The following is a 13,138-nucleotide window of genomic DNA, read 5'->3' as shown; positions in this document are numbered from 1 at the left end:
GTGTTTGGGTTAATACAAAATGATGAGAGAGCTTGTAAAAACTGAAAGCTAGTTCTAAGTAATGTTCATTATGGTTTAAGTTTTGAAAACTTGTTTTTCTTACTTTAGCAAGGATAAACAGGGTAACAGCAAAAAGACAACCCAGATAAACAAATAGCACTTTATTAAACTAAGTATCTTTGAGATACACGAGGTTACTGCTTAAGCAAAGATGTTTAGTATTTGCCCTCTCCCAGAAAAAGTTCACAGAAGTTACATATTCAAAGAGTGAAAATTGGTAAGCAAAATAGACTTTCAAAAACACTCAGACACATAAGGCAAAACACTAAGCCCCTAACCAGGACCTCTCATGGGACAGAAGGAGAATGAGGGAGGTATCCCTTCTGAATAATTTATCAGAACATGCAAGAGTTTAGACTGGTGGTCCCCAAGCTTTTTTGCTCATCCCCCCCACCCCTTTTCTGATCCGCAAACCCCATCCACCCACTCTGGAAGCCATGGCCAGGAGTGGGGACAGAGCTGGTGCTGGGCACCACGGTCAGGAGTGAAGTCAATGCTGCAGCTGGGGCCGTGGTCGGGGCCAGAAGTGGAGCTAAATGGTGCTCCCTCCCTGCCCCCCCAGGGGCTGGCTTGGGCCCTGCTGTGTTCCCCCTAACGCTCCTCCCCAACCCTTTAGGGGGTCCGCCCCCCAGTTTGGAGACCACTGGTTTAGGCTATTAAATATTATACATAGTATATTTTGCTTTAACTTGCTTTTCCAACAACATATATATTTAAGATGGTGCAGGCTTAGTTCTTTACCACACAGATATTTTGATAACCACTGTTAAGGCTTACAAATATTTTTCTAGTATTCAAACAGGTGTCACCTTGTGTTGCTGTGCTTTGCCATTTCTCAAATGCAAAAACATCCAACTGCAGCAGTCAGGTTGTTTCACTTTGATTCCCCATCTAAGATTAGAATTCTAACACCAACAGTTATAATCTCAAACACACACTTGCTTCTTGCACAAAACTGCCCCAATTTTATTGGAAATTATTGCTTTTATAGCAACAGGATTGGACAGTATAATGTATTTGGAAGATTTCTCACCATACCCTGTACACTTAGTACGACAGTGAATTGACTAAAGGTTAAGATACTGTTTCTATTCATTTTACAGCAACAACCAAAGAGGCATATTGAGTCTCAATTTCCGTAAACAACGCACAAAGCTTGAGTATTTGACAAAGTTACAATTCAGAACAGTACAAGTAAGTGCATATCAAGGAAGACAGGAAGCTGGGAAAGTCCTGTTCACTCGCTCTTCGTGTTCTTGTCAGAAGGGTCCATGACAGGTGGATTACTCTGTAGCAAACTGTTTTCATTAGCTTCTTGCTTCTTTACCAGGCTGCTGTATAATGAGAAGAATGGTCAAATTTACTGGGTTATGCTTTCACAGGAGATTGTTGAGATCTTACCCAACACAAAGAAAGTTGCACAGTATGGGGGTTGACAGATCTATTATCTAGCATTTCTAGAACAACTATTATTGAATTATCTGGGTGCTCTCTCAGTGATTATCTCACTGGAGCCAGGGATCCATGTACGGGGATGGGCTTGATGCATGTTGTACACTTACTCTGAAAGATCTGCAATGAATATGATGAATTTTTTTTTTTAGCTTTGGCTGTATAATGTGGAACAACTCTCATGTGGAGGAAGGAGGGGAAATTTTTGGGAGCATCAGGTGATATAAAAGACCTAGCAGAATGATTCCACTGAAGCCATGCTGCTGGAGAGCAGGAGTGGCAGGGAGCTTTGGAGCCAGCGCAAAAACAGGGCTTCTGCCTGATAACCCTATGTTTTGGCAAATCTCTTAGGATCCACAGGTACTAGTACTAGTACTCCTGTTCTTTTGGCGGATACAGACTAACACAGCTGCTACTCTGAAACAGGTGGTTCTGTTTGTCCTTGAATATGGAAGGGATACTGCCCTGTAGATGCAAAATCTGAGAAAAATCCTCTCAGTTTTATTCCCTACAGGTCTGCCTTCTGCTGGACGAGTGATTTGGACCCTGGAAAGTAGTACTACTGGATAGAGCTAGTTCCTAGTAGTAATAGAAGCAGGCTATAGGTGGCACTCCAGCTTAATCCTCTTTAGCTCCTTTTACACTCACTAAGACAGAATGCACTTATAACAGTGTGACTTAGGCCATCATTTACAGTACTAATACATTCTAGTGTGCTGGACCATTTATAATACAGTTGTCCCTGACCCAGTTAAAACCTGCTTCCAATCTGTAATATAGACAGGACCTTAACTGTATTCTGCAGAGTGGACAAGGCCTTAGCTTAGTTATGGAACACAGTCAAGGTCCCGTCTGCACTACAAAATGGAACAGTATTGTAACCAGGTGTCCTGACTTAGTTGCATTTGTAGAGGAGCCCCAAAGCTTCTTGCATCTTAGCCCTGGTCTACACTACAGAATTACTTTGGTATAACTATGTCACTCAGGGATGTGAATAATTGACACCCAAGTGACATAGTTACATCAACAGAAGCGCCACTGTAGACAGTGCTATGTCAGTGGGAGAGCTTCTCCTGCTGACATAGTTAATCCATCTCCGTGAGAGGCAGTAGCTAAGATGATGGGAGAAGCTCTCTCCCATTGTCTTAGAGTGTCTTCATTAAAGTGCTACAGTGATACAGCTGTGCTGATACAGCATTTTTAAGTTTAGACCTGCTGTCATAAACAGATAAGAAAAGTTAATAGTACAGAAGCACTTTATATCTCTTTGACTATAAAGGGTTAACAAGTTCAGTGGGCCTGGCTGTCACATGACCAGAGGACCAATCAGAGGACAGGATACTTTCAAATCTTGAGGGAGGGAAGTTTTTGTGCTGTGCTGTTAGTTTTGGTTGTTGTTCACTCTGGGGGCTCAGAGGGACCAGACGTGCAACCAGGTTTCTCTCCAATCTCTCCGATACAGGCTCTTATAGATTCAGAATAGTGAGTACTAGATAGATAAAGCGAGTTAGGCTTATGTTTGTTTTCTTTATTTGCAAATGTGTATTTGGCTGGAAGAAGTTCAATTGTGTATTTGGCTGAAAGGAGTTCAAATTTGTATTTTTGCTGAAAGGATTTTAATTTGTACTTGTATACTTAGGCTGGGAGGGTGTTCCCAGTGTCTATAGCTGAAAGACCCTGTACCTATTCCATTTTTTTTAATTTACAAAGATAATTTTTACTGTTTTTTCTTTTTTTAATTAAAAGCTTTTCTTGTTTAAGAACCTAATTGTTTTTTTTATTCTGGTGAGACCCCAGGGGACTGGGTCTGGATTCACCAGGGAATTGGTGGGGAGAAAGGAGGGAAGAGGGAGAGAGAGGCTGATTTCTCTCTGTGCCAGGATTACTTTCTCTCAGGAAGAGTCTGGGAGGGGAAAAGAGAAGGAGGGAGGAAGGTGAATTGTCCTCTCTGTTTTGTGATTCAAGGAGTTTGAATCACACACTGATCATCCAGGGTAACCCAGGGAGGGGAGGCCTGGGAGAGGCAACGGTAAGGGAAAGGGTTTACTTTCCTTGTGTTAAGATCCAGAGGGTCTGGGTCTTGGGGGTGCCCGGGCAAGGTTTTGTGGGGACCAGAGTGTACCAGGCACTGGAATTCCTGGTTGGTGGCAGTGCTACAGCTTCTAAGTTGGTAATTGAGCTTAGAGGAATTCATGCTGGTACCCCATCTTTTGGACGCTAAGGTTCAGAGTGGGGAATTGTACCATGACACCTGCCCTTGGAGAAAGGTGGTTGTGTAATTAAAAAACACTGTTGTGTCATAGCTAACCAAAGCATAAGTTACAGGTTTTATAAAACAAGCTTTTACAAAACCTAACACTAACAGAAATATTTCCACAATTTTTAAAAGGTTTTCTTGTTTTGCTTTTAAAATAGATATTTATTTGCACTGGTTGCTAGAAAAGCTTTGCATAATCGTGACAATGCAGGAGAACCAGAAAGTAAATTGACTGGAAAAGGGCTATAAAACTAAAATTATACTATTTTCTTCTTCCAAGTTAAAGTGAACACACACAGTGCATAGGTAAGAGGAAATAAAATTGTTAACGTTCTTTCAATTTAGTAATCTAAAGAATTACTAACAGTTACATAATGATCAAGAATACCACAGGAATCAAATGGCTGAAACCCAAACCATGGCTAAAGTTCTACAAGAGACTCATTTAATAAAGGGGAGGGAAAAGATGAAAAGCATGAACAGTCAGGATTTTTAAAAGCATTCCCAGAGCATGTGTTTCTTTACAGTGGCTTAATTCTTTCTATTTGGTATGTTCAAGCCCTTAATATTTAAAGCAGCCACATAACCCTGTTAATTTGTTGCAATGTTTTAAAAGTTGAATAATTTTACCTGTTTGACAAGAGGCTACATTAATAACCAAAGTGCATTGTATAATTGCATATAACTATTTCTTCCTCCTCTTCCATAACTAGAAAACAGAGCCAGAGATCACTATATTAATTCCTACTAAAATATACATTAATATTAGTGGTTGGACAGACACCTGCTGCATATTAATGGCTAGAGTAACATGCTATACTGACCAAGAATGACAAGTTTATTATCCTAAGTTAACCAAACGGTAATCGATGACGAGCCAGAGCTGTAGTTTGACATTACAGTATAGATCACTATGTTAATGCTTACTTTGGAGTATGCCAGTAGTTGATTAGAGTTGAAAGAGCGATGTAGCAAATACTCAGTACTCCAGAAACTGCCAATGAAAGGACGCCCAGGCCACTCAGCGCACAAAGAAGGACTATGCCACCTACTGATACTACAACACCTAGTAAGAGATAATTAGTTTATTTGCACAAATACACATACAAGTATACACACTAGGTCCAGGAGATCTATGCCATCCCAAATTCAAATGATCACTAAAAATGGTGTAGCACAACAACTAGCTGATCTGTTCACAGTGTAGTAGCTGAAGGCCTGATAGACCCCATCCACAGGAAATCCTGTGGGCTAAAGGGGAGGAAATCTCCATGAGTTTCTCTTTGTAGAGTTTTCCCCTGATGAGTCTTATAGGGTGATACTTATCTCCCTGTGTAGTAGCCTGGGGGCCAGCCCCCAAATTTCACTCATCTTCCAGGCTCTGTGCAGATCCCAAAGGATTGGGGGCAAAGGGGGGGCTAGGATCTTCTGCTCAGAAGCTCTGTGCCACCCCAGCAGCTCTGGTCACAATTTGGCTGTGGAGAATAACTCTACTGGGGCTACACTGCCATGACCTCTCCTAATGGCTGTCTTTACAGGGGTTCCCCCACCACAGAAAGATAATACATCATCTTCCTGCTCTGAGCTCTACAGGGCTGATTAGCAAGCAATGTGCATTCTGTCCCAAGTCAGCTGGTCTGTCCCTTCTCTTCCAAGTGGATCCCCTTGCTCACAGAGAGCTTTCCATGGGGGAGCCTGGGAGAGGAATAATCAGGCCCAAAGTTTATTTGGTGGTGGACAGGAGATCTGGAAGTATCCTTGATAACAGCAATTTTAATATATGACATTTGTTACAGTCCAGAAGAAAAAACAAAACTATTTGCTCTTCTAAATGTGCTCTTGCTAAATCTCTTTGAAGGCCAGAGATGAAAGTTATCCATGGCAAGGATAAATGGATTAACAGTGTACAGCACTGGGATTATCTGTGCCCAAGACAGGAAAATCCTTTCTCACTTTTTTAATAAGAATACCATTCAGTTTTAAAAGACTGTTGCTGTTTCTGAAAGTAGACACACGCACAAAAAGATCACTACAATTTGATTGTACCAGGACCTTCTGCAGGTCAGAGATAAGAGAAAGGAAAATCCTTTAAATAAATAACTTTGTCCTAAATGTTACTGATCTTTGTAGTAAGGAAATAAATAGATAAAGAAAATACCTTCAATGACGATAACCCCCATACAGGCCACTATGGTTGTTGAAATCACAAATATCAGAAAGAATGCAACAGGAATAGCAGATACTGCAATAAACACCAGCAGTGACAGGGCGACAAAAGGATGATCATCTAAGTACTGGCCAACTCGAGAGTTCATAAAAGAAACAACCTGTAAACGATTGAAAGAAGAAAAGTAGAATTAGATCAGATTTTAATTTTAAATTTTTTTAAAGTCTGTATTACCTAAGAAAGGGGTCAAAACCATTTTAGTGACATTTTGGGTACAAACATTTCATAAGTACATAAGTTGATGAATTAATGTCAGAGGCAGTGGCCATCCTGTTTCAGAAGTATGAGCATCTGTCTGTCTAGGTACTTCTAGGGCACTCATCAACATCATGTCTGAATGCTTCAAAAAATTCTATAGTGAACACATCAAAGAAAAGTTTCTCCAACATATGCTGAAACAAAGGCGGAGATCACAATGGATTTAGCAAGGCAGATCATGTATTTTAGCATCTTTAAAAACTGGACAGTGAAGTGAAAACAATGAAGAGAGATCAATTGGAGGTGAAGATTCCTCAGCAATAGCTTAAAACAATTTACAAGGAGTATCCAGCTCATTGTGATACTGATAAACTTCAACATGTGCATAATAAAATAAGTATCAAAAGCCAAAATGGCAAATAAAACATGAAAGTCCACAGTATAACACAACTGATTTCAGTGGAGTTTTACCAGCTACTATTTTGATCCAATGACCTATATTTGTTTAAAAATCTGAAAATCCTGTTAGTAGTAGAAGTATCTAGATGACATTTTTTCAAAGCTTCTAAATTAAGGGGCATAAATAATCTGTTCAGGGATCCTGCCTCACCTATAAACTTGCAAACTTCCCCTCCTCTACATGTAAGACACTGCAAGCTCATCTACATTAGAAAATTGTACTGCTTTAATTATACCAGTATAGTTAAAAAGGTATCGCCCTCTTAGGGTACGTCTATACTACCCACTAGATAGGTGGGTAGTGTTTGATGTATCGTGGATCGATTTATCGTGTCTCATCTGGACGCAATAAATCAATTCCTTAATCGATGCCTGTACTCCATCTCAGCAGGAGAAGTAAGTGGAGTTGATGGGGGAGCCGCACCAGTTATGAGCCAGCCGCTGTGAGGATGGCCAGGTAAGTCGAATTAAGATACTTCGACTTCAGCCCACCGCTAGCGTAGCCCAGGCCTTAGGTAGAACACCAATTTCTTTATGCTGTGTTTTGGTGTGAATGCACCAGAGAGGTAATGGCATGCTATTAAGAATAAGAAAATCGGTTCCAGATCACTTAATCTATGCTCCAGTTTCCTTATCTGTAAAATGGGGATAATATTTGCCATCTACTTTACTGAGCTGTTGTGAACCTTACTATTTTGTGAAGCATCCAGATGTTACAGTAATAAGTACCATAGAAATGCCCCTATTTTTTTAAGTTCTTTTGAGTCCTCTTATTAAAAGAAGGAACTAATTTTCTCTTTGGAAATTCAATATTAGTTTTATAATTAATTTTCATTATCATACAACTATAAAATAAAATTGGGCATGATGTTCCAGCAATCATGAAAGGAGAAGTATTCTATAAATAATGCTCTGTAAAATTATAAAATAATGCAAAACCCACATTGGAGTTGGTGTGGATGGTTTGCATCATAGAGTGCCATTGTTTCTGGAGTTCTTGCATTTCTTTTGACATTTTGGAGCCTTCAGTGTTGATCTTGAATCCTCTTCTGGAGACTTAATGCTTTTTTAGCCATCCACCCTATTTAAAAGTTAAGATAAAATTACTGACAGGCTTAGGCATGATTATGTGAAAATTTCTCTTGTTTGAAACAGAAATATTTAGTTGATTATAGATTTTAATGTTACATGTAAAACATATAAAATTTAATGTAGTCTAAATTCCTGACAACTCCTGAGACATCCCAAGTCCAGAAAAATTTCTCATTGTTCAAGTATCACAAATATAAAATGTCTCTGACCTTAATTTAGATAATAAATCCTGTATTTAACAGTAATAATATACCCAAATACCCAGCAGGAACTCAGTTCTCTCTCTTTAGGTATTATACCACATTCATTTCTGCCTGAACAGCCAATAATTTCCAAAGTTACATTAATAAGACTATATGCACCTGTATATGGCTGCATATCTATAGCTAAAATCAAACACTGTTCAACATTACAAATCAATGTGCAGAGCAGAGGTAAGCTGCTTTCAAACAGTTTGAACATACATTATATGCTCCTGAAACTTAAAAGGGCAGCATCAACTTAAAATTGCTTATCTGAAAATCTATCCTATTATTGCTGCAAGGAACACTATAATTGAAAGATTAGAAAACATTTTATCTTTAGTTTTCTGAAAGTTTACCTTGTAATTTTACATCATTTTGTCTATATTCAGTTTCACCATAATCAGTTTCCTCTTGTTTGTATAAGCCTTTCCCACAGCAACAAGGGAAAAAAAATTAAGTGGAAGAGGTAAAACTTGGCAAAGGGACTCAAGGGTGGGTGTAGTACATGAAACTACTTTTAATCTTTGAATTGACTAGATTTCAAATTGACTGTATCTCCTTGCATGTTCACTTTTTTAAAATTACACAATTAGCGCTGTTCCAAGTGAGGTTTCAAATGGGGTTTACCAGCTGATTAAATTTAAAATATAGCCAGTGTCTTCCAAAATCACATTTCCTTTGAAATTTAAAATCAAAGTACAATATTACTTTTACTGACAAATCATGAGTTCAAAAATATTATCAGGGCGGATGCAGTTAAAATGGGAAGTTATAAAATTATGTATTCAATAATTAGTAGAAGTATGGCTCTAAATTCTATTATCCTAGTTGTTAATGGTAAGAGGGGAAACCTACCAGGTACTATTACAAACACTGCCTACAAGCCCTGACAAATAATCCTTATTAAGTATTGTCTGAGAGTCTTCAGAGACTTATTCTATCTAGAATGAAACCAATGATCTGTAGTTTGAACGAAATATAGCAGTGAGAGAGGCTCAAAGATGCATGTATTGATATGGTCTGTAGGAGGAAATGTATCTCTATCAGCATTCAAGTTAAGCCATGTCTACACTATAGTGACTATAGTGGCATAGCTACGATGCCTCGGCTAAGGCTATGTCTACACTATGCACCTTTTAGCGACATGGCTATGTCGCTACAGACGTCGCTAAAAGGGTTTGTTGGCAGGAGAGAGAGCTCTTCTGCTGACAAAAATCTTCTGCCCCCAACGAGTGGCGTTTGCTTTGTTGGAAGGAGAGTGCTCCTGCTGCCAAAATGCTGGTCACACCGGTGCTTATCAGCGGCAAAACGTTTGTCTTTCGGGGTGTGGTGTTTTTTTAACACCTCTGAAACACAAAAGTTTTGTCGTTCAGTTGCCAGTGTAGACAAAGCCTAACACCGTAGCACAGACACAGGTTTTTCTGCTGTAGAAACACCAGTGTCGCCTAGAGGGGGGGCAAGTGGGGCAATTTACTCCAGGCCCCACAGGGGTCCCATGAGCCCTGGCCTGGCAGTGGTCTGGGTCTTTGGCGGCATTTCAGCGGGGGGCCCTTCAGCGCTGCTGGAGATGCAGAGCAACTGAAGGGCCGCCCCCGCCGCTGAAATGCCCTGCAAGCCCTGGCCAGGTGGCGACCAGATCATGGGGGGGGGGCCTTCAGTGCTGCTGAAGACGTGAGCAACTGAAGCCCCCCTTCCCCTGCTGAAATGCTGCCAAAGACCCGGACCGCCGCCGGGTGAGTACAAGGGCTGCAGCTTCCCCCATTTGCCCCGGGCCCCCTGAATCCTCTGGGCGGCCCTGAGGAACACCACCACATGTGAGTAACAGAGCTGGGTCTAGGGAAAGCATCCTTTGATTGACCTGTGTACAGAGCGAGGGTTTGGTGGGCAGGTCTACAGGGAGGCTTTGACTAGCATGGCTGTGGCACTCTGCTGTGGATCTGTCACCCCCCTAAATGCCGTAGCTGTAATGACCTAAACCTTCAGTGTAGCTCAAGCTTAGTGGGCAGCGTGGGCTGCCTCGTAGGGGGAGCGCACTGCTGGTGGGGGGGTTCCAGCAGAAGAGACAGGAACAGACCCAGCCAGGAGGCCCCGCTGGGGACGAGGCTCTCTCGCCGTGCGGCGGGAGTGGGGCGCAAAACCCAGACACCCTCCCCCCCTTCTCCGCAGGGCAGCCCGAGCGCTCTGCCCGGCCGAGGAGGGGCCAGGGAGGGGGACTTCGCCGGAGCTGGGCGGGGGGAGGCGACGCACTGTGGGAGAAGCTTTTCCTGGGGACTAGGCGGGCCGGCCTCTCCCAGCGGCTCTGCGGCCACGGGGGGGTCCCTGATGCCAGGGGCCGGGCGGAGGCTTCACAGGAAGCCCCCAGCCAGCGGCGCGCGGCCGAGACGGCGCTGATCCCCTTACCTCAGAGCCGGACTCCCCATTCCAGCGGCGGGCAGCCGCCTGCGCGCCCCCTCCAGCCTCTGCCCGGCTTGGCCTGGCTGGCGGATGCTGCGCCTGGGACTGGGGCAGCAACCGGCTGGGGGGGGGGGGGTCCGGGGCGGGGCTGCTGCTTCCGCCGCTTCCCCCTGCTGGGTTGGTAGGCGCTGCTGCTGTCATGGGGGAGAGGCCTCCCCCAAGGCACATGCCTCCGGCCTACGCCTGAAAGCAAAAACAAGGACGTGCGGGGGCGGGGCGGCACCTGAGGAGACACTGTCGGTGCCGGTCTAGGAGGCCCATAACGTGCGAGGCACGTCCGTGGGCCTGGCGTCTTCACATACAACGTGGCGCTGTTGCACCCACACATGCGGCGCTGCTGTGTCTCCACAGAGCGTTGTCTGCCACAGTGTGGGAAGGGGCGGGGTGGGGGCTGCAGACTGCTGGCAGGATCAGAGGGCGGGGGGGGGGGGAATCGGATACACAAAATGCAACTTCTTGCTAAGCCCATGTCAGTGCCATGTGCGGAAACATATCAAGCCCTTTCAAGGTCCCTTCCAGTTCCAGGAGATTGGTATATCTCCAATTATTTATTTATTTGTTTGTTTTAAGCCCATGACAATGTCACATATGGAGCACACAAGTGCCATGTATGACAGCATACCAAGTCCTTTCCAGTGCTACCTATAGGGACTCCCCAGTACCACATGTGTGGGCACACCAGTGCCACATATATAAACATGCCAGGCCCATGCAAATGCCTGGTATGTATGCATGTTAGATCAGTACTGACAGTGTCTCCTGTTCTGTCCCCCCTAAATGTTCCTAGTTTTAGCTTTCACGTATTGATTGAATTGTAGCTCCCTTGCTGGACAGTGGCTGTTGATGGGTTGTTTGCCACCCCGCCCGGGCGTTGGTTACTTTCCTTGCTGTTGTCTCTCCGGGACTAATATCTGGCTCATCTCCCAACTTACAGCATGTTTTAGGCCCTGTCTACATTGGCAAGTTTGTGCGCAGTAAAGGAGCTTTGAGCACTGTAACTCCCGAGGTGTACACACTGCCAAGTCACTTAGGGCTTGGCTACACTTGCAAGTTAGTGGGCAATAAAGGAGCCCTGTGCATACTAGCTCACTCCCTGTTCACACTGGCAAGGCATGTAGAGTGCTCTGACTCTGTAGCTACAGCGTTCCTGGTACTCCACCTCGGCAAGTGGAATAACATTTGCTGCACTCCCGCTCGAGTGCCGTGGTGCCAGTGTGGACGACCTGTCCTGTTAATGCGCTCTGATCGGCCTCCAAAAGTGCCCACAATGCCTGTTCTAGGAGGCATGTGCCTTTATGAAAGATTTTTAGCTCATGACAGCAGCTCTGACCTCTCCAATCAATCAAAAGTGCTCCTTGTTATTTTACTTTGTGTAAACTACTGTATTTGTAAAATGCCCACCTCATCCTATCCGGCCACATTATGTTTTGGCTGTTGGCACATGGAAAAATGTAAGTTTCATTTGGAAATCTGTGCAGATTGCATAATAGGCTGGAGCAAGATAGGCCAGGCAGCAAGTGGGGATGAGGGCAAACTGTGGAAAGCTTGCAGGAGATGACTTTTGGCTTGCAGAGAAGTAGGGGTAGCTCAGTGGTTTGAACATTGGCCTCCTAAACCCAGGGTTGTGTGTTTAATCCTTGAGAGGATCACCCAGGGATCTGGGCAAAAATCTGTCTGGGGCTACGTCTTCACTACTCACCATATCGGCGGGTAGCAATCGATTGCTCGGGGATCGATATATCGCGTCTCATCTAGATGTGATATATCAATCCCCAAACGCACTTATATCGAGTCCGGAACTTCACCAACCCAAACGGAGTTGCGGAGTCAACATGGGGAGCCGCGGACATCGATCCCGCGCCATGAGGATGGTGAGTAATTCGATCTTAGATACTTCGACTTCAGCTACGTTATTCACATAGCTGAAGTTGCGTATCTGAGATCGATTTTCCCCCGTAGTGTAGACCAGCCCTGGGGATTGGTCTTGCTTCGAGCAGGGGGTTAGACCAGATGATCTCCTGAGGTCCCTTCCAGCCTAGATATTCTAGGGAAAGATCCCTAACGTGGGATACAACTTCACTCCTGAAATAAAGGAAACTGGGATAGATGATAGCAGCCTGTTAGACAATGACAGACATCACACTCCATAGCAGAAGTGTACAGTATAGTGCCCAAGCATTCAAAAACCACGTCAGAGCCTTTTTAAAAAAAGTCATAGTTTTCTAAAAATCATGATTTTTTTTAAAACTCGGGTTTATTTTATTTGCTTTTTTATTTGTGAGCCTTTCAGTACACTTTGACTACATTTTCAATTTTCAAAAAAAAATTAGAGATATAATGTTACTTTAAAATAATAAATAAAATCAGAGCTTCTCATGTAATCCCTCTTTACTCCAGGAACTGGGGCTTTAAGAAGGTCACCAAACATCATGAAACTCCTGATAAAATCGTGCAAGTTGGCAAAACACGGTATAGAGTGGGAAGAATTTTGGTAAGGAACTTGATAGGGTGTTGTAATGAACGGGCTAGCGTAAGGATGTATCACTTCCTGCTACTGGATGCTCTTGGAACTGTTGAACTATGTATCACTAATCCTGCCTTCAGAGCAGGAGTAGCGAACAGTTTTCCCAATGCTGCTGTGAATTTCTGAGTGGTTTAGTATGAAGTATAGTGAAATGGAAGTTGTTGGATGTT

At 43.4% G+C, this 13,138-nt stretch overlaps 1 protein-coding gene across 2 annotated transcripts; it reads right to left on the bottom strand.

Annotated features, from left to right (window-relative positions):
• Positions 1-146: 146 nt before the first annotated feature.
• On the bottom strand, positions 147-10,669 carry TMEM159 (transmembrane protein 159). Of its 2 annotated transcripts, none has more exons than XM_030578467.1 (5): positions 10,391-10,652; positions 7,597-7,734; positions 5,928-6,096; positions 4,697-4,835; positions 147-1,394 (listed from the first exon to the last, which is right to left on the bottom strand). In XM_030578467.1, exons 2-5 carry the CDS (start codon positions 7,666-7,668, stop codon positions 1,298-1,300), a joined length of 477 nt encoding a protein of 158 aa, XP_030434327.1. In that variant the 5' UTR covers positions 7,669-7,734; positions 10,391-10,652; the 3' UTR covers positions 147-1,297. The 2 variants fall into 2 exon arrangements, with proteins under 2 accessions (XP_030434327.1, XP_030434328.1); XM_030578468.1 differs by lacking the exon at positions 147-1,394 and adding an exon at positions 4,394-4,478 and having other exon boundaries at positions 10,391-10,669.
• Positions 10,670-13,138: the final 2,469 nt, after the last annotated feature.

Source organism: Gopherus evgoodei, chromosome 10, assembly GCF_007399415.2.
Source record: "Gopherus evgoodei ecotype Sinaloan lineage chromosome 10, rGopEvg1_v1.p, whole genome shotgun sequence".
Taxonomy (NCBI): Eukaryota; Metazoa; Chordata; order Testudines; family Testudinidae; genus Gopherus; species Gopherus evgoodei.
This window is presented reverse-complemented; position numbering and strand designations above follow the sequence as displayed.

Bases quoted from the DNA above. Each gene is read 5' to 3' on its own strand.
- TMEM159 (XM_030578467.1), bottom strand. From the start codon at position 7,668: ATGTCAAAAGAAATGCAAGAACTCCAGAAACAATGGCACTCTATGATG. The intron at 6,097-7,596 runs GTGGGTTTTGCA...AATCGTTTACAG, and splicing joins CCATCCACACCAACTCCAAT to GTTGTTTCTTTTATGAACTC. The intron at 1,395-4,696 runs GTAAGCATTAAC...CTCATTATACAG, and splicing joins AACTACTGGCATACTCCAAA to CAGCCTGGTAAAGAAGCAAG.